Source organism: Meleagris gallopavo, chromosome 6, assembly GCF_905368555.1.
Source record: "Meleagris gallopavo chromosome 6, MGAL_WU_HG_1.1, whole genome shotgun sequence".
Taxonomy (NCBI): domain Eukaryota; kingdom Metazoa; phylum Chordata; class Aves; order Galliformes; family Phasianidae; genus Meleagris; species Meleagris gallopavo.
This window is the reverse complement of record NC_139409.1, coordinates 30,346,575-30,367,402: the sequence shown is the minus strand read 5'-3', so window position 1 is coordinate 30,367,402 and position 20,828 is coordinate 30,346,575. Positions and strand designations below refer to the sequence as shown.

The 20,828-nt window shown below is 39.2% G+C and overlaps 1 protein-coding gene across 4 annotated transcripts in view; it reads left to right on the top strand.

Annotated features, from left to right (window-relative positions):
• The window catches only part of RAPGEF5 (Rap guanine nucleotide exchange factor 5), a 150,855-nt gene that overhangs the window by 114,188 nt on the left and 15,839 nt on the right, over nucleotides 1-20,828 (top strand). For all 4 annotated transcript variants that reach the window (XM_085226174.1, XM_085226177.1, XM_085226176.1 and 1 more), the window contains 11 exons: nucleotides 1,937-2,015; nucleotides 3,004-3,148; nucleotides 3,855-3,952; nucleotides 4,618-4,648; nucleotides 5,572-5,650; nucleotides 8,587-8,736; nucleotides 11,368-11,465; nucleotides 13,187-13,309; nucleotides 14,448-14,626; nucleotides 17,925-18,015; nucleotides 20,191-20,241. In XM_085226174.1, the coding sequence (XP_085082300.1) occupies nucleotides 1,937-2,015; nucleotides 3,004-3,148; nucleotides 3,855-3,952; nucleotides 4,618-4,648; nucleotides 5,572-5,650; nucleotides 8,587-8,736; nucleotides 11,368-11,465; nucleotides 13,187-13,309; nucleotides 14,448-14,626; nucleotides 17,925-18,015; nucleotides 20,191-20,241 (1,124 nt within the window). The remainder of the gene's footprint in view (nucleotides 1-1,936; nucleotides 2,016-3,003; nucleotides 3,149-3,854; nucleotides 3,953-4,617; nucleotides 4,649-5,571; nucleotides 5,651-8,586; nucleotides 8,737-11,367; nucleotides 11,466-13,186; nucleotides 13,310-14,447; nucleotides 14,627-17,924; nucleotides 18,016-20,190; nucleotides 20,242-20,828) is intronic.

Sequence of the window (20,828 nt, the reverse complement as noted above, 5' to 3'; positions counted from 1 at the left end):
ACAGAACAAGCTGTTCACAAGATCTTTTCATTTATGGAGACAAAATGTTCCTTTTATACAAAGATAATACTTTCCACAGTTTTAAAACAATGTCGGTGAAATACAAAGAATTTAATTGTCTTATTTGTGAATGCAAGAGGCTTCAGTTATGCCCTTCAGATCAGGAGTCTTTCTAGATCAACTGTGCTAAAGGCATTGATTCAGCTGCTTTTCTTTTGTTAATGACAGCGGAGGTATTTTTAGTTCCATGCTGACAGGATGGGTTATCATTAGCTATCCACCCATGTGATATTCACATGGTATCTGGCTTTGAATGATACATGGATTAATTTATTAATTTATTCTACACCTTATCTTTGAAGTTCAGTTTACAGACAGAAATGTAGCTGTGACTCAAATGGGTCTAAATTGTTGTGAAATTGTGCTCTTGGTCTGAAGAACTTCTGGGAAGCTCTCGGTTGCATACGCGTACACAGGCACTAGCTGGATGAGATCAGGGACAGTAAGGAGACCAGGATAGGGAAATTAGGGCAAGAAAAACCTTGTTTTTCTCCTGTAAGGAGCAGTTTGTCCTTCAGTCTTAGCAGCTGTAAGTCCACCGATGAATCAGTACTTAATTTGTAACGGTTACTAGTAACAGCTAACTAGTAACAACTAGTAATACTGCTAAGGTGTTTATGCTCTACAGTGCTTCAAAGAAATACTTATATGTCAATGTATATTACCAGAATTACTACAGTTATCTGTTTTCCTGTTCTTACTAGGTAAAACAGAGTAATTGCATCCTAAAGATTGTTTTGTTTGTGAATGAAGTATGAATTCATTCCTACATCACACATAATTTGTGAGTAATTAAAATTGGAAGCACAGTTGTGTGAGTTACAAACCAACGTGGGTTGGCAGTGATCTCTGCTCAGAGCAGGCTCAGTAGGCCAGGCAGCTCAGGTCCTGCCCAGGTGGGCTCTGAATAACCCTGGTCCTGCAGCTTCTGCAGCCTACCTGGGCAACCTGTCCTCACAGGGGAAAAAAGTCTCTTTTATCTAGACAAATTTTCCCTTGTTGCAATCTCTGATGTTTGCCTCTGTCATTGTGTTGCATGCCTCTGGGAAAAGTCTGGCTAGGTCTTGTCTCTCTGTGCCGTTGGGTTGTTGGAGGCCATCACAAGACTTCCCCTGAACGCTCTCATCTTGTGAAAAACATTTTTCTTTCCTTGCATGTGTGCATGGTGAAGGTTTGGATAAACCCTAAAATTAGCCTGGCATGGGAATGAGGAAAGGGAAAACTACACTGAGGTCTGAGTTGGCAGTGCCTCTTGTCCTGACAGCCTGAGGTGTTACGGCTGCAGGAGAGGCGTTGGCAGGTGCCTTTAGTTATACTGATAAAAACCAAGTGCAGGAATGTCAGGAGCAGAAAATAACTTTGAATAATGTAATTAAATAAACCAGAGAGAAAGTATCCCAGCAATTAGCGATGCACACAAGTCTTAACTAGCTGAATATTTAAGTATGCTTGGCTTTTGCTTCTCAAATACTGTGCCTAGATGTTCACCACTGTACATGGCAATCTCAGTTTTCTATTACAAAAATTTGTCTTCTGAAATTCTGAAACAACTTACTGGTTGGTGGAAATGTTGAATAGCTGGAACCACCCAGAAGAGCCAACTGGAATGTGGTGTTTGTGATAAGGACTCATATTCATTCCTGAACTGTGGCTTATTTTGTGTATAGTTCTGCTTGTTTATTCATTGAGAACTGAGGATGTGCTTGTTAATAAGGATCTCATCTCTGCAGTCTGAATGTATCGTTAACTGTGTGACACATCAGTGACTTATTCTTTAGGCTTTTTTCTTGTTATGCACGCTAACAACAATAGGTACTGTCTTCCTCCTCTCAAAAATATATTGTACCTTAGGCTTTTTTTTTGTCTTTCTCTGCAGAAACTCTCCTGGATGACTTCCTTCTCACATACACAGTCTTCATGACAACAGATGACTTGTGCCAGGCACTTCTGAGGCAATATCCTTTTAAGTGTTGTGTTAACACCCATCACACAGTGACACCTAGGTTTGTATATTGTCAAGCTTAACTCATACCAACAGTGCAAACCTTATAGATGCATTTTTGTTTAAAGCTATATGAATCATTTCAACTTTTACAAAACAATGTAACAATAGGCTAGAACCTATCCAGAACATAAATGTTAATTCTTAGAATACCTGTGTAATTCACTGCGGAATATGTAAAGAATAGGTATTCTACAATGTCTGCACCTTTTGTTGTGTGATACAGTTTATAACTGTTTTTGTATTTCCAATTATTTCTATAAGCTATAGAATGTTGCTTGAATGAACTTGGAGCTATGAATTGAAACAACTTTTTTTGTTTTCTTTTTGTTGTGAAAGTCATTTCACCTACTGAAAAAAAGAATAGCGAAGGGGCAGGAATGATGTATAATGTGAATATCTTCTGTCATTTGCTGTTTCTGCTTTGTGAATAGAGGACAATAGGAGAAATTGATTCTTTTCTTTTTTTCTTAATAGTGTTATTTCAGCTTATGGTGTAATTTGCACAGGGAAAAAGAAACTGACTTCCTCTGCTCAATAGTTTTCTTGTTGTAATGATGCGTTGTCCTCTTTCATGCAGACATTCATGTTGGCGTCTGTGTGCAGGACAAAGTTTTGTTCCAGCTTCTACAGGAGTTATGACTTAACATTGTATAATTCCTTTTAAATGGATTTTACTTCGTATAGACTTTTCTCTCTGATCTAGAAAGGAAAAAAAGTTCTGTTGACGTAGAAAATGAACATTTATGTTACTGAGTATTTCATTCCAAAAAGTTGATGAAATTCGCAAAGCTTCAAACAGGATAAATATATGTTTAAAACTGGACAATGTAGTGAAAAATAGTTTTTCATTGCCAAACAACATATGAGATGGTTATGCATTGCTGAATTTCAAAGTTTCAATGAGTTCTTAGTTTTTTATTTTCCTTAACTTACTGTACCTATTGTGCAAAGAACCATCAAGGGAAAGAAGATGACTCTGATGTATCCTGCAGGAAACGAAAGGTCTTGCATTTGGTGTCTCAGTGGACTTCTCTCTACAAAGACTGGTTACACGAAGATGAGCATTTAAAACAATTTTTAAAGGTATTGAATTACTTCCTGATGCATTTCAGTGCTGTTTAATTAATATACAGTGTTTCAGAATCTGCAACAGGAAAAAGTAAAAAACATCATTTTTCATATCTAAATTTTGTCCTTGATATCTATAATATAAAGTGTATAATACAAAGTTTTTGGAAGAGAACATACTGCATATGAAAGCAGAGACCTTAAGATTTTTGCTCTTTGGTACTAGGCTGTGTAGTACTGTATTGGAAATTGGGCATCCTTCCAGCCACCAGCCAGGTTATACTATTGCATGTACCTTGATGCAGTGCCTGTCTTTCTGTCCATAAGGGTGTGTGGCTGTCCAGTTTTTGTACACCCAATATTTTTGCTTGAGGATTTGGTGTGATACAAAACATTATTAACATAAGTGATGGTTGAAGTTATATGTGTAAAAGCAAAGATTTTGTGTAACAGCCATGAGTGTCATTTTGTCTGTAGACTAATGAGCATCAATATTTTGCTCACTCACTTGGTGTTGATACAGAATGATTCTTCTTAGACAAACTGAGCACTGACTAGCCTGTAAAAATAAGCAAGGACACTCTCTGCTCATGGATCTTGCAAAATCATGAAATTTGTTGCGGTGTGGTTCCTCCTGATTGATTTAGACTATTGCTGGGATACTTCAGATTTATTTTTGAGTTATCAGATGATTGCATAAAGTATTTATTTTACTTTGTAGACAATATACCGGAATGTGTTAGATGATGTGTATGAATATCCCATTCTTGAGAAGGAGCTGAAAGAATTTCAGAAAATACTTGGGATGCATCGTCGTCAGTAAGTAATGATTATCCTCGTGATCAGATCTCATTTTCCTTAGTGTAATTTATTTTTGTTGTAATTCAGTAAAGATAGAGGGATGAGTGGTACAAGTACTGTATTCATTTTCACAATTAATCTTTAAAATAGAGCCAGATTATTCCATCTTATCTGACGTTGTTGGGTGGTGTGGAACTTTGTGGAAAAACTGTCAAAATGTCACTCAGCAGTCTCTGATTTCAGATGATGCATCTTGTCTCTCTTTCTCTCTCGTGCAATATTGAGAAGCAAATCTATTTCTCAATGGTTGTGTTAGGCTTATTATTTTATTAATCTGATGGTATTTTTAAAAGATATTCCCTTGGCACATTTTTCCAGCAAATGGAATTTATTCCTGTGGCTTGTCCATTTGAGAACTGGAAGGACATTGGCTGCCACTGGTATCGGCATTCTTCAGGAGCTCCCAGACTGGCAGCATTTCTTTTTCCTATGCTGACTTTGTGACTCCCAGGAAAGTTTTGTGGTTGAGCCAAGTAACCTCAGCTTTCACTGAAGGATCTCTACAGCCGTTCTGTGGAGACTGTGTAATTAAAAAGAAAAAAAATTTTCTTTTTTTTTTTGATTGCTAAAACTTTCTAAGGTTTGGATTGAAAGAATAATTAGAATTTTCCTTTTTGTTTCAGCACTGTGGATGAATATTCACCACACCGAAAGGTAACACAAACCTTGTTTTGCTCATTGCTAGCTAACTTACCTTTCTTTCTTTCCCTCTCTCCACTTTCACCTTTTTTCTTGGCATTTCAATTGAAAGTGACGGGTGACCAAAAACATGACAGGATACATCAGTGAGGCTAGACCTGCAACATTGCTTAAGGAAATATTTTTTTCTGGCAGTGTCACCTGCATATCACTTGTGTGAACTAACCTGCAGTGGCTGTGACAGTATTATCATTTTAACAACACGTCCTGAGATGTCACTGTTGAATGTTTTGAATAACAGTTGGGAGCTCGTCCCGCCTGGCTGGATAGATGCAGAAAACCTGGGCAAACCAGTCTGAGCACAGGCATCAACTGCAGGTGTCAAGCAGCCAAAGTGAAGGGGAATTTGTTGTGACAGGGCAGAGAAAGAGAGAAAGAAAGAGGAACATGGATTTGTCTATTTAAGCAGAAGGAAAAAGCGCTACTGGAGAACACTGACATATGAATTGTGCAGGGCTGAACTGCTGACCTACTGAAGTATCTGGGCTGAAGCATGTAAAAGGCTTAAAATGTTACAGTGGAAATACAGGAGGCAGAACATGAGATTGTAGAGAAATTGCTAAATAGGTCGATTGGTGCATAGGAAATGTGTGTGAGAAAAGTACGTCAGAAGTGACCTCTGCACATAACTACAAAGAACCTTGAGGTGTGGCTGCTGTTTGGTATAGGCATGTCTCACTTCCTCAGAAATTCCCACCTTTACCATTATTAAGTTAGGCAACTTAGATGCAGGAAGGGTGGGTGTATTTCCTATACTGCAACCTTTTTGGCCAGATGTATGCATTGAATGCTGTATTTTATCAATTGCTGCACGGTAAAGGGAAGGAATGCAGACAATCATTGTTGTGTCTTTTTTTTCCTCTCCCACTCCCTTGAAGAACAAAACCTTTTTCCACCAGTTCAGTCTAAAGGAGACCTGGCTGCAGCACAGAGGAGCCATGAATGAAGCAGAAGAAAGTAAGTATGACTTAAGAATGGGAAAAAGCCTAGCGCAGTACTTTTAAATGTCAGGGTAACCTTTTTAGTAAGAGCTACCTGTTGAGGTACAGTCTTCTTCCAGGCGTACAGCTTCTGAACACAGCCCTGGGGCCTCAAAAGAAGAGAGATTTGCCTGTGTGAAGATTACTTGTCTGCTTCCTGCTTTGCAGGCGCTCGGCAGTGGAGTGAGATCTCAGGCTTTCCACCTGCCCTGTTCCTCTGTGGCCCTGTGACAGAGCTGTGCAGCTCACAGCCTGTCCATCAGAGTTGGAAGCTGTAACACAGGGCAGGAATAGTCTCCTGACCTAGATCCTGGGTGCAAGAGGTGAATGCACCTGTCAGGTTAAGTGGGCAGGATCTGCTAACTCTGAGAACCTGCGTAGGTTCTCTCCACAAAAACATTTCCATGTAGCGGGTGAGATGCCACTATGCTTTAACATCAACTATTTCATTTTTCCCTTCATTGCTGCTAAAGCAATGGTAAAGTGAGGCTCTCGCCCTGCTGTAATGCCTGCGAGAAGAAGGAGGCAGGGAGGAGAATAACATGCACACAAACAGAGAAGAGGCAGAAGGGCTTCCTCCCGGGAAGCCCTTTATGCAGTATTATCTTCCTTTCTTGGTGGGAACGAAACTCCAGAAGTTCAGGCTGAGTCAGGGTATTTTTAGTGGTCATTTGTGACACAGTAAGAACTGAGCTCCTGTAGTGACAAGTCTTCTCTTTACATTATGTACTGCTGGTAGATAGATAGCCTCTTTCATGCCTGAAATTTATTTGAGGTTTAGGCTGACAAGGCTGCTTCTAAAGTGTCATTTCTGGATGAAAACCCCCACACTCATTTTTCTTCTTAAAAAGTCTAACACGGCTCATGAAAAACGTACTAGTACAAGAGAGGACACAGACTGAATGGCCATGGGGACAGGAAAGGCTGGACTCAGCAAGGCCATAAATTGCTGTTCTCTCTCTTCTTGCGAGCATGAGCCATGGAATGTGCTGGAACTGTGGGAATGAAATAGAACACGCAAGACTAGGGGGAGAGAGGCAGGTGCCTGGGCACGATGGAGGGAAATGGAGTGCTGCCACGTGACAGTGCTTGTGAAGGATAGGTTTTTCCAATGGCTCCTGCCCTCAGTGGTAGAGATCAGACCAGAAGCATTCTACCTCCTAATGTAAGTATTTTCAGGGTGGTTCACAGCCCATGCCCGTGTCCTCCTGTTAGTGTTCCCTGCTGCGTTTCACTGAGAAGCAGTGAGGCTCCTGGAAGGGATGACATGGGCTATGCCCATAGATAGCACAGACAGAACATTTAAAAGATGTGTTGTGGGGGAGGTTTTGGAATAATTGCTGTGATGATTGTTTTCAAGAACCTGACCTGTAGGTTGGTTTAGTTTGGTGCTAAACAAAAGGTACGTCAGTAGCTCAACTATAAGTTAATATTTTGCTGTCACTTTCCTCTACCAAATGACAGAAGTTGAGGCTTCAAACAAATACGCTGCAGGCAAGTTATGTTACACTTTGCATATGGAGGGCAAATATTTGTGTCAGATTTACTTATTTTCTTATTTAGAGTGCAGTTGATATATCTGTCTATTCACGAGTTATATGTATTCTGAAGAAAGATTCTGACACATGCTGAGCACCTGATTTACTGTCTGTCAGCATAGACAGGTTAAGAAAAAAATTATAAAATCAAATTGCTTTTCTTCCCCAAGGTTAAATGTCGAGTTCCTCCTTCCTTCTTATCTTCGTTTTTCTCTTCTACACACACAAAAGAGATGTTCAGTAAGATAGAGTTGTTAACCATTTCTGGCATGGCCTCAGTTAATGGTACTGCCCTGAAGCCATGAAGATTCATAGGACAGACAAGGAGCTATTGCTGCATACATCTATCAATAAAAATACAGCGTTTCTGGAGAAGTATTGCATTATACTGCCATGGTAGCAGCCTATCTGCAATAAGAACTACAAAAGTAGATGAAAATTGAAAGCTTAAGCACAGAAGTGAGTATGAAATCCAGAGTTGTGGTGATTCTCATTAGCAGGTGTCATTTTTTAAATATTTTTGCAAGTCCACAACTGTTTCTTCCCTTTTAAGTATGGCAGCTGTATTTCAAACGACTGGCTACAGTAAACTCAGCAAAAAAGATTGCAAACCTAAAATTCTGGGAAGCAGAGGGAGTATACCTCACTTCTGAAGGAGCAACAAAGTATTACATGAGCTTCCTGCAGCATTACTGATGGGAATCACCTCCAGAGCCTAATCAGTTCTAGGACTTCAGTGGAAGTTATGAGTCCAGGATTTGTCCATTTTCTCCAAATGAGTCCGTTTTATGCGTACTGCAAGTGACTTGGGATAGATTTATCAGAATTAATTGCACTGCTGTTCAGGCAGCCTCTGCTCATGCAAAAATGCCCTGACAATGCACATCACTAAGTGTCCGGACAGATAAGCTAGCGAGAGTAGTTACAGAGCAGGGAGCTTCTCAAGAAGCATGCTGTTCCAGGTGAAAGTGGAGGAGCAAAACAGCTTCTGCAGCAGGTATGAGACACACTAAAAGAATGCTAATTTATCTGGGCCTAGAAGGTAAGGACAAAAGATGATAACTGCTAAGGTTGCAGTGGATGCAGAAGGTGCACAGCAAAGGAATTTGTCTACATTGAGTCCTCAGGGTAGGAACTCTTAAATAGGCTTCCCTGAAATGAATCTATGGAGATGCATTTGCTTGTCCCTGTCATTTCCTAGAGGGAAAAGGTGGGAAGTAGGGAAATGGTGATGTTTGCGCTCAGTTTCATGCCTCTGTTGGGCAGGGTACAGGAGTGGCCTGTCTTGCAGCTGGGACTGGGGCTACGAGGCTTTGCCTCATTCCTTCAGAGTGCCTTTGGCTGCCTCTGAGCCTGCCTTTCTTGCTTTTTGCAGTTTTCTGCCGTGTGTACATCACGGAGCACTCCTACGTCAGCGTGAAAGCTCAAGTAACCACTTCAGCACAGGAGATACTGAAGATTGTTGCAGAAAAGATCCAGTACCCGGAGGAGGAATTGGCACTGGTGATCATCACGTTCTCTGGTGGTAAATAATCTTCCTTCATCTGACCACTCACCTCTTAGTGCAGCACGTAAGGGAGGGTTGGGATTCTCTGGTGCAAGATACAGCTGTGGCCCACAGCTGGATGACTATGGAACAATGAGAGCTGCTTCCCAGAGCCGTTCCCATGGAAACAGCTCATTCCCGAGTAACACTGGATGAGGCATTCCCTTGCTGGAAATGGACTGCAAAAGACTCTCCCTATTCAACAGTATTACAAGATTTTCTTTTTGCCCACATGTAAATCTTCAACTTTCAGATCTGAATGAATTTAGAAGATGTTGAGGAAGGATTTTCTTTTAAAATATAAAAGGGAATAACAGCTTCTGAATGTGTGGCTGTTTCTTTATTTACAGGATGGGTAGTGAATATTCTCCAGTAGAGAGAAGGGAGGCATATATTTGCACAGATGAGATACTGAGCATGACCTAGCAGTACTTTGTAAGCAAACTTGCTTATGACTGATATTTTTTTGCCTGTTAATGTTTCTTGTTTAACAGAGGAGGCTTAGTGTCTTTTTCTGAGGAGGATCAGAATGAGGGTAGGCTGATAGTAGGGAACTGCCAAGCTATCAGGTCTTAAGATCTTTTGTTCGGGTTGTTTTGCTCACTGTGATACCTTATTGGGCTCTTATTGAAAATAAAGCAATGTAACTGGGTATGTAGCAAGGACAAGTGGGCCCACAAAGTAGGGTTAAGCCTTTACAACACCTGGGCCATCTTCTCAGCCAGCATTAGTGGATGTCAGTCCCCTAAGGCAGAGGATGAGGCCTTAAATATACTTCACTCATAGTTATTTCTTTGGCAGTATAGTTGAATGAAATATAGACAAATGCTGAGTTGTCCCACTTACGTATCCAATTCAGAATTGGAAGCCCACATTTTCCTCCCCCATACTGAGAAAGGTTAAATAATTTTGCGGGTCTCCAGTGTGAGTGGCAATAGCTGGAGCCTTACCCCAGCAGTCAAGAGCTTGGGCAGAGGGTGGCCGTGTGGGAGCTTTGCATGTTGGCATCTTGACCAGCTGGGTTACATCTCTTGCAGGCAGACACATTTACCCTTATGCGTGCCAAAACTCAGATCCAGTGTGTTTTGCAGCCCTGCAAGATCAGGCTGCTGCGGTTGTTCTTTGGGTCTTTCGTGCTACTGTTCAGGAGCAGGGCAAGCTTTACTCTGCTAGCAATGAATCTGGCAGTAACTGCCTACTTGCTTATGTAAAGAAAACCAACAATTCACAAGTAATGAAAAACAATATCATCTCTTCACTGCATTGTTTACTGAGAAAGCCACAGAATAGAAATAATTGCCATTTGGCTGTTCAATAAGAAATAATAATTAAAAAGCTGGTACAACAGGACTGCCATCTGTACATGACTATTGTAATTCCCAAAATGCTCTTTGGTATTGACTGAATTAATTGGAGATAGAACAAGAGTACTGAATTTGTGCTTATGCATTGTCACTTCTGCACTGTGTGCAGTAATCAGCAGCCTGACACATTTTCTTTATTTTTCCTTTTTTTTTTTCTTTTTTGCGTGACTCAGAACTGTCGTCTGCCATCCACTTGGTGGGCAGCAGGATGAGCATTGAAGATCACATTTTTATTTTACTCCTAAAATGAACAAGCAAGGTCTTTTTGTTCAAAATTACCTTGGAAAGACATACTGATAATTCAGCATGAATGTATCTAATGTCAGTATGAGCAAGGGAAATGGCAAAATGAGTAGCTTTTATTGAAACTTTGCCCTTGAATGCCTGTTCCTACTCCTCCTTCATGGGCTATGAACAGTCTGAGGTGGCTGTCAGCATGCTTGTAGTGCTTTTTGGTCTACATTAATACAGTGACTGTAAACAAATATCACGTCAGCTCTCCAGATTACTTGAAGCCCATAGGAAGAAACAGTTTTCCTAGGGCATGAGCGTTCTAGCTGTGTTCTGGGTTTTTGTTTATTTTTTCTTCCACTTTTCTCTGGTGCCTCTAAGATTGCCCACTGGAGAAAAATGTCCTTTCTCCTCACTGCCTGTCTGGAGAGTCCTGCTCTTTCACTCAACTAGTTACTAAACAAATTGCTATAGGTCTAGAGTAATTTCTCTGTGTAAATTAATTAGCAAAGGGTTGGGTTTGTTATTGTTTTTTTCCACCCATTGCTCTTCTCTAAGGGGTGAATGGCTATTGATGACATGTCCCCGTTCTTTTCTGCCTGAGACACACAACAGCTCTGTCTCTTGAGGCTGAGACACATTGCTCTAACTAAAGTCACTGTGGTTGTAGTAGATACATTGGGTTGAAATGGAATGTTCAATAATGCATAGGAGGTTAGGCTAGAAAATTTAAGGGTTTATCCTGTATTAAGTCAAAGTTGAAAGCATATATTTTTGTTTGCGCTGTAGTCCAGCACCAGATACATCTTACTTTTATTGTTCTGAATAGTGTGAAAATGATGAACCCATGCCTGGAATTGCATGGGGATTGTGTTTGATGCTGAGTTACGTTCTAAAAAGCTGACATGACTTTTCAAATATAACTGTAATGTTCTTCTCATATTTGTACTCCTTTTCTTAAGAAAGCTTATACTACTTCTCTGAAGCTTCTGTGTTCTGCTTTCTGTTTTTAAAGAAAAACATGAACTACAACCAAATGACTTGGCCATCTCAAAATCTTATGAGTCATCCAGTCGTATGTTTGTCTACCGAAGAGACCTGACTGATTCTTTGGTAAGGATATGTATTTTGTATTCCCCTTTTTGATACGTCTGATTCCAGATCAAGGGCTTAGTGTTCCTTTAAGAGCGTTTTTTCAATATGTAATTTATTTTTTAGTTCCTCAGTGGAGCTTACTGAGCTGTTCTATACCTGGAAAAAAAAAATCTTGCATTAACAGCAGTTATTTGACTGAGCAGTAATGGAATTTGTTCATCAATTTCAAATAGACCAAAGCTTCTGTAGAGCTTAAATCTTTCAATCTACGTCAGCCCAGAAAAGCTGGCTTGTGCTTGTACAGGACTGACTGGGATGAGGATTACTTCAGAGCTCACATAGCTTTTTTTTATTTTTTTTTATTTTATTTTTTTGCCTCATATGCCTGTACAATACTTAAAATGGCTGGTACAGAATTGTAGGAAGTGATAAACTCTACATGACATATGAACACAGAATTACTACATGTAGATGTATATATATAGAGTGAGTTTTATGAAAATTACTGAGCATCAGCGCGGGTATGGTGTTGTGGTATCCATATGGTTATATTGCTGCTGCTGTCACCTCCCCTTCCTTCTGTCTCTCTGGTGCCAGAGAGGGGAGTGGGTTGGAGGGCTGCAGTTCTCTCATTCCTGCTCTCCTCCAAAACTGAGATTGCAAAATCTCTCTCCCTGCTGATTTCCTGAAACCTCGGTGAGGCAGGAACTCCAATAATTAGTCTTTTCTGCTAATTATTCATGCACTTTGGGGAAAGTGTGGGGACAGTATTGCAGCTGACTTTCACGTGTTGTCAGCACTAGCATTTGTGCATTCACCCTAGCTATGAGAAATGTCTATTTACATTTTGTGGGATCAACGTGCCCTGAAGAGCTGACATGCTGATATCATTGTAATCCGTCATCCCCATTATCTCCAGCATTTTAGCTTCCTCTAAAAATGCCAACATTAAGGAAAGGTTTGCAGTGTGGTCAGGTGACAACCAATCTAGTTTCATTAGTTGCATAATAAAAATGGCAAAGCTTGCTGTAACTGTCAAAAATAAAGCGCCAAAGTAATGGCTTAACTGATAAGAATAATCTTTCATCTTGACAGATGGTTCATGTGCCAAAATTCAGACTGATGAGGTAAAAAACCCAAGAGAAATACAAACCTTTGAAAATCAGAGCTAATAATGGCTATGTCAAATGACCCTTAATACCAGCAGTGCCTGTGAACTCCCCAGTAATAACCTAAGTGACGTTTATGAATCAGAATGCACAGTGTTTGTTGGCAACTGCATTTAGAATAAATTAATCATAAAACAGGTGGATTTATGTTTTTTGTAAGCATGTGTTGACTGGTGGCAAGTTTTGTGAATTTGTTCTAAATTTGGTATGTTTGCAGAGATTTCCTGATATCTTAATTCAAAATCTACTTTCTGATAATTTCAGAGATCATATTTTCATTATGTTCATTACCTGTTTGGTCATTTTTTTTAAACTCAAAGTTTAGAGAGAGAGGGAGAAGTCCTAATCCAATAGACCATAATCGATCCTATTGACCCATTTCTTATTTCAAGCTATTTATTAAATATGCTATCACTCACCAATTTTAATTAATGTGGGGAAAAAAAAGCCCTCAGTGCACTTAGAGAACATTACTTACTCAGCTTTGTTTTGTACCTTGGTCTAGAATCTGTTTCATTGTTAGCCTTTTGGCACTTGCTCAGGATTTTTTGTTCTTGTCTATTAATTTAGAGCCCATTTGCTGAAAATGAAGAATTGCAGCAACGGTCTGTGAGAATTTTGGGAATTAACACCTGGGATCTTGCCTTAGAACTAACCAACTTCGATTGGAGCCTCTTCAATGCAATTCATGAGGTGAGCAACATCATGTTCACTTCCAAATATATTACTATCGTAAAATATTATGTTGCTATGGGGTTCCGAAGTTGCACTAGTGTTTTGGAGCATCAGCATTCCTTGGATCGTAGTTTATCATCGTGACAGTGTAATTTCTCTATAGTGAGTTAATTGAAAGAGCTGTGCAGTAATCCTTGGTACTGAAAAAGTTTGCCAAAGGTTTGTAGCTTCCCTATGGCGATGCATCTCATGTCCTCTGTATATCTCATGGGTTTTACTGAGATTTACCTGAAGAAAATAAAAGCTCATGGTTATTCTTAAAAATTGCCTGTATTCACGTGTTGTCTATGCAAGTTGTACTTTGCATTCAACATTATTCCAGTAAATATGGAACTCCACAAATAGGTATCCTTGATATGGCTTTAATCGCAACAGCATACACTATTTCAGAAACTTCAGATGTTCATAATACTGCTCTGGTTTGGCTTCAATGGGATAAGAAAATATCAGACAGGATTTAGAAAGGGCATAATTGCCCACTTCTGTGTCCATTGGATTATTTCAACAACTTTGATAGGTTCTGGTGTGAGCTGCTAAGTAAAACACACAGCTCACACTGCAAAATGTCACTTGAAAATATCACTTACTGAAAAGTGTGATGGCTTTTTGAGAAGACAACATGGAAATTCTCTTACCTCTCATCAGATTTTCTTGATCTTTCATTTCATGTTCTTTTATTCAGGTTAGACGCAAAAACTAGAGCTTTTTGCACAGAAGGCAAGAGCAGCTCTTCTGTTCATGAAAACTCAGTCATTTTTAGAAAGAAATTGGAATGGAAAGCTTTCAGATTCTGCAGTGCTCTGATATTTTTCACACTTGAGTAGGAGTGATGAAATACAGAAAGAGACAGATTGGTGTAACCACATGTGGAACTGCAAGAAATCTCACAAGGAATCTTGCAGGACTTTCAGGACTTCTCAGACTTTCACCTCTAGACTTTGCGAAACCAGATTTGAAACCTGAATCATTTGTGATTGGCCCGTGAACAATAAAAAATAGCCATTTGTTACTAAATCTTGTTTCAAAACCAGCATTTTAAATAATTTATACCTCGCTTATATTTAAACTGTATTTCTCTGTTGTCCATGTCTTCCAGCAAGAGCTGATATACTTCACGTTCAGCAGACAGGGCAGTGCTGAAAACACTGAGAATCTCAGTCTTCTACTTCAAAGATGCAACGAGGTCCAGCTTTGGGTTGCCACCGAGATACTTCTCTGCAGCCAGCTCTGCAAACGTGTACAGCTAGTCAAAAAGTTCATCAAGATTGCTGCCCAGTAAGTTTCTAAAATTGCAATACAAATCCTTGAATATGTGTGCCTTACATAAATGTGTATTGGGAAAGAAGAGTTAGGTGCAAGAGCAAAGACAAAAAGCAGTTTACTGTGTAGTAAACATACGTAAGTAAAAATAGCCATAAACAATAACAGCACACACTTGCTGAAACTAAATGTGGTGGAATATACGATGTACAACTCTTTGTCAGCAGTTTACTTAATGTATTTGCAGTATCAAATGGAAAATCCCTAATGCTGCAGAAATACCTCCTTCCATAGTAGGGATAGTTCTTTTCTTTGCAGAAATAACCTGAGAAACTCCAATATAAAGCTATTTGAGTAGCAGCACTGTTATTTGCCAGAGACTATAAGAAAAATAGAACATTCTGTTTTAAACCTGAGAGGTCTAACTAGAAGGAAAATGGTTGCAGTAATCTGTTGCCCCATACAATCTTGTCTGGAGTACTCTTTAATTTTTTGGAGCAGGACGGTTCCTCACTAATGAGATTTGACCGTCTGTTCTTGCACTAATAGTAAGTAGTACTGGCATTTATTTTGTGCCTTGGAACAGCATACATACATATACTATACACAGAGAGCTTTTTTCTCTGAAATCGCTCTTATTTTGGTAACCAAGGGAATGGAGCAGTTTAAATATGTGCAACCATTCTCCTTGCCTCTTTCTCCTCTTGTTGGTCTTTTGCAATATTTGAATATGCATATTCATGGAAAATGTATAATTTGTTCCCCTTACCGACTGGATTGATTTAATTTGCAAGGCAGTTACAACAAAAGCCTGTTGTCTGCTGAAGCAGTGCCTTTGGCAAAATTAATTCTCCTAATCTAATCTTGTGTAACTCATAAATGTGATCTGATTTAGTTTGCAAGTTCTATGGTACATGGTAATATGTTCATTTTCTGCCTTATCAATGGCCATGTTTGGTCCAATTAAATCAAAAGTGAATGGTTCTGTCCCACATGAATGTAGATATATTTGTCTCCAGACTAGAATGTTGCTCTGTCTCAATTAATTCCATGTCTGTGAAGTGAATAGTCTAAGTTGTGGAAACTAAATACAGTTGTCAGTAAATGATAGACAGGCTCTCCCAGTGCACTGGAGAAGCACCCATCACCCAGCATGTAGATTTTGACATAACAGATATGCAGAGAGAACAAAGTGTTGTTTGCTCGAGGTCTTTTTTTTTTTAATTCTGAAAAGCATGTTTCCAAGTGAAAATATGATTGTATCTCATAAATTCTGGAAGAGTTGAAGGGGATACGGTTAAGGTGCAGGGATAGTGTTCCAAGCAGAGGCATGATCCAAGCAGCCCTGCTGTTTTGATGAAGGGAGAGAGGCAGGGAGCTCTGAACTGCTCTGGCTGCTTCGTGCTCCCTCAGAATCAGCAAGGAGTCTCTCTCTGATTTCCACTTTGTCAGCAAAATAACAGAACTAAGATCTTATAGTGTGCATGTGTGTGTGTGTGTGTGTGCTTCATTGTTGAGGGAACTGCACCTGCAGAAGATGGGCTTTTACACAAGTATGTCAGTACTTAAGGAAAGTCAGTTACTGACACACAGATGTCTATTCTTCTGTTGATGAGTTAGTCTAAAATAGAAAACAAGTGATTTGAGAGAGAAAATGAGTTAGCATGTTGCTAGAAATGAGCATCTAGAGGAGTCAGAGAAGCAAGTCAGCATGGTGTTAGAACAAATGGATTGTAACAGATGCCTTTGTGCTGCTCAAAGGGTGGCTGACTGAAATACTTACCTTCTCTCTGCAGTTGCTTGAGAGAATTGGGTCCTCCGATAGCAGTTTATCCAGGTTATGTTGGATTCCTTTCTTGTTTCACAGAGGATTACCTCTGAGAGCTGCCTGACTTTAATGATAAAAGAACTCGAACAACAGAGTCAGGATTAACTTCAAGATAACTGAAATTAAATGAGAGGCACCATCTAAAAATGGTATGCAGTGATGAGTGTGAGCTTTATGCAAACTTGTAACAAGTGCCGGGGAGTTTCCAGTTTAAAGGATGGGCATGTACTTTTCCCTGATGGTTAATCCCATTGAAGACAGTGGATTCACTCATACTTAAAATCATGTTAGGATTCTGTCTTTCTCATACTCACAAAAATATACATCTGTTTTTGTAATCTTCAAGAATCTGTAGAAATGGAATCTTCTTTGGGCTCTTTATTTCAGGATATATATAAAGAGACAAGAGCTCTTTATTTCAGGATTTCATATTTTCTAATTGATTAGAAATAAGGAGGGACTGACTGTATGTAGAGAAATGTCAAAGAATAGAGGTATCAAGTGAATTCCGTAGAGACCAGTACTAGAACTAGTGCAAACTACAACTAATTTATAGGGATATGTAAAAAGAACATTAATCAGATTTTCAGACAATAAAAATGATGAGGGATTGCAAATGCATTGGAGGATAAAAAAAAAAAGAGTGATCTAAAGAGTCTAGTGGCATGTGCAAACAACAGCGGAATAAGATTTAATTTAGATAGATGCAAAGTAATTCAGCTAGGGAATTCTAATACCAAGCTGAAGAAATAAATGCATGATTGTAAAGAACAGTACTATGACAAAGGTCTTTGGGTGATAATAGATGACAAATTAAAGACAAGGACAAAGTGTGATGCTGTTCCAAGTAGATATATTTTATGTTTATTTTATACTTGCAGAGGAGAAAGATGTAAGAACTTAAGAGGGAAAGCAGTAATTGTGCTCCTCCTTCCTTCCCCACTGTCTCATTACCTCTCCTTGGTAAGAAGGAGAGAGGGAAGAGAAGTTAAAATGAAATACAAAGAATTCAATGAAAGATAATAGCAATATGAAGAAATAGATTGCAATCCATGGCCACAAGGAGAAATTGAAGGAACCAGTGATGTACAATTTTCAGAAAAAAATGAAAAAGGAGATGAAAATATTTATAATACAAGAGAATAGAGGTCAAGGATTTATTCTGTGTGGTAAAGGACAGCAGAGAGTAACTTGAACATTGAAAAGGGAAAATTACTTCCGACAGCAAAGGAAGAAAAATAACCTGCCAACAACAGGGTTGATGAAACATGGAACACTTGCTGAAAAACTTCTTTGAGACCACATCACCTAGACTGCAGGTGGCCATGGTAGGACGTTTAATGAGTTCATTACGTGGAAGATGATTGTATGTTAGTGCTGAGAGCTGAAATTGGACTCAGTAACCTAGGATACCTGTGCTTTCCATTTATCTCTTATTCCGAGGACAAAAAATCAGGATATAACATTCATATTTTTATTCCACAGCTGTAAAGCCCAAAGAAATCTGAATTCATTTTTTGCCATTGTTATGGGTCTCAACACTGCATCTGTCAGCCGGCTGTCTCAGACCTGGGAGGTAAGACACATCTTTTAGATTCTGTCAAAACCAATTCTCATATATGTTGTCTACTGGTTGTCTACCTTTTCTTCCTAATTATTTGTTTTTCATGCTGAAATCAAACGGAGAACAAATGTCAGTAGAGAAACTTTACTGTGACCCGAAGCCTTAGATACGTATTAGTTCAAATAAATGTGTCCTTCCAGGGCTTTTGAATAAGAGCAAAGCAAGGAGTTCTCAGCCTTTTAGAAAAAGTCAGGTAAATTATCCTAGCATTGTAAATATATGTCAAAACAGAACATCTTATAAGGTTGGTTCTAAACAAGGCATTTCATTTATAAAATGAAAAACAAAATTTTTTAACTTCTCCTTGATTAAGTCCCTCACAGTTGCCATGAATTAACATACTAGAGAACAGAGATTGACTGTTAAAGAAGCTATCAGTTGCCAGTCAGTCAGAGCATGAGATGTTTAGAGGAGGATTCCACTGAGACTTGTGTTTATATTGTCCCTTGTTTGCTTGTTGTTCCATCTCAGTAGATTACCGAGTAGTAGTTATCTGCAAGTTTACTGTATTTGCTGGTGAACCTAAAACTGAGGAAGGAGTAATTTGATGTTATATGGGGAGAAGCATCATCCTTTGCCACTGCCCTAGCACCACAAGCAGGCAGTATTCAACAAATGTGAACCTGTAACACAAAGTGACAAAGAATGGCTGTGATCTTTGGAGATGCTTTTGAGTACCAGCAGCTGAAACCCAGTGGCCATTGGAGGGTTACAAATCTATCTAGCACATGAAATCATGCATATGTAAATGGCACTGCATATGCCAGTGACTTTGGCATGCAGAGAAATGAGGACAATGACTTACTTTGGGGTTGAGTTTGCAGTTCGCTACCTTTAAATAACAGATAAAGCAAACAGTATAGAGAAAAAATACATACGTTATGGAATCCCCCTGTGTCTTTTGATTCTAAAACACCTTGCCCCACTCATTCCTTTTATGTGGACTGTAGTAGAACACTGGAAGAAACTAAGTATTGTTGGCAACAGTGTGTGATTCTCTTGCCCATACAACAGGGAACTCTCCTGCATGGTGAGACCCCTCTGAGGATCATGTGCCTCTGGCAAACTTCTCTAGGAGGAACAAACTGTGTTGCTTGTCTGAACAAGGAGTGTCTCTGCACATGTATCGCTGTAAATATGTCAAGTTCCTGTGTGTAAAATATTTATGAAGTCATAGGCATTTTTAAAAAAAAACTTCTCTGCAAATTTCAAAAGCAGAAGGTTATTTGCATTAGTAATGTGACTTCTAGAAAGTAGAGCAATGTTTATAAATTAATTATAATTACTTACACATGTAAATGAAGCCACCTAAATTTAAGCAACCATTTACACACTAAATTATGTTGGTTCTGCACTTGAATTCTTAAACAAGCAGTGTACTCCCAAGCATATTCTACATTTTTTTCTACAATATGCAGTATTTTAATGACCCTAACTTTCTCTGATTAAAGATATTAAAAATGTGCAATTGCAATTCCATATCCAGTTATTTTAGCATTTTAATCATATCACACGTCCACTTAATCTTAATTGTTCTGAATTTCTCTCCTCCGATAGTATCACTGTGGCTGTCAGGCTCCAAGTACACGAGTGAGACAGGATTTGTAGTAAGGGGGGATATAACTTCTACTGAACTATCCAGTACAGCTGGAAAAAAAATGACAAATTCCCACAAACCCAGCAGCAAAATTCATATTAAGGAAAAATTGTTTTGACTATAATGATGCAAATCCATTAAAGCATCTTAGAGATACAGGCAGCAGATGCTTATGGAATAGAGTAGGCGTTAGCATACAAAGGATGAAGGAAGAAGCTATTTTGTGCTTAGGTTCTCATGGAATCCTTCCCTGTCAGATTAGAATGAGATATCAGAGATGAGGTACTCATTTTTTATGAAAGTTCTCTGACACCAGCATGGAAAGTAAATAAAAACAGCTGTTAATATGCTCTTTTTGTAAAAGAACCCAAGGTATGGAGGCTGCAGGATGTAGTGCAGCTCTGGTATCTCGCCAGCAGGCACTTCACAGATCAGTTCTGTAGAAAAAAAGTTCAGCATTTTTCTGTCTTTGTTTGTTTTTATTTTTTACCAACTCTACTTATTTTTTTTCTCTGCATTCCCCACTTCAGAAAATTCCCGGAAAGTTCAAGAAACTTTTCACAGAACTGGAAAGCTTGACAGTAAGTACAGCATTGGCAGCAAAACAGAGTTGCTCGTCTTTACCTACCACCCTTCTTTCTAATTTATGTCGAGCCTGCCTGTCACTGGAGCTAGAACCTGGTTGTGTCAGATCAGAGATTTGCTGTAGACCATGCAGCCCTCCAAAGCTCAGAGGTGGTCTTGAAAAAGCAAAAAAGAAACAGGCTGTGCTCCTGACAGCTGGAGGAAGGGCAGAGTGAGGCAAATGTGTCGCCCGTTCACCAGTATCATCAGTTTGAAAACTGTTCTATTGCTCTGCTGGTTAATCATCTTCTATCCAAGGAAATGTGCTGCAGATCTCAGACAAGGAGGACAGCTGATGTTTAAAAAAAATAAAAATAAAAATAAAATAAAAAGTAAGAAGCTAAGGGTCTTTGTCTCCATTATCAAAGCTGAGTAAACAAGTGTTTCCTCTGGCTGTCAGGGAGCTGGGTGCCTGGTGAGATCGCTGCCTAGTGCAGGGAGCATGAAATCCAGCCTTTAACCATTGTTATGCTGCTGCACTATGAGTCCTTTATTAATTAATATATTTTCAAGATTGTCTGTGAGCTGGTGTACAAAATTACTT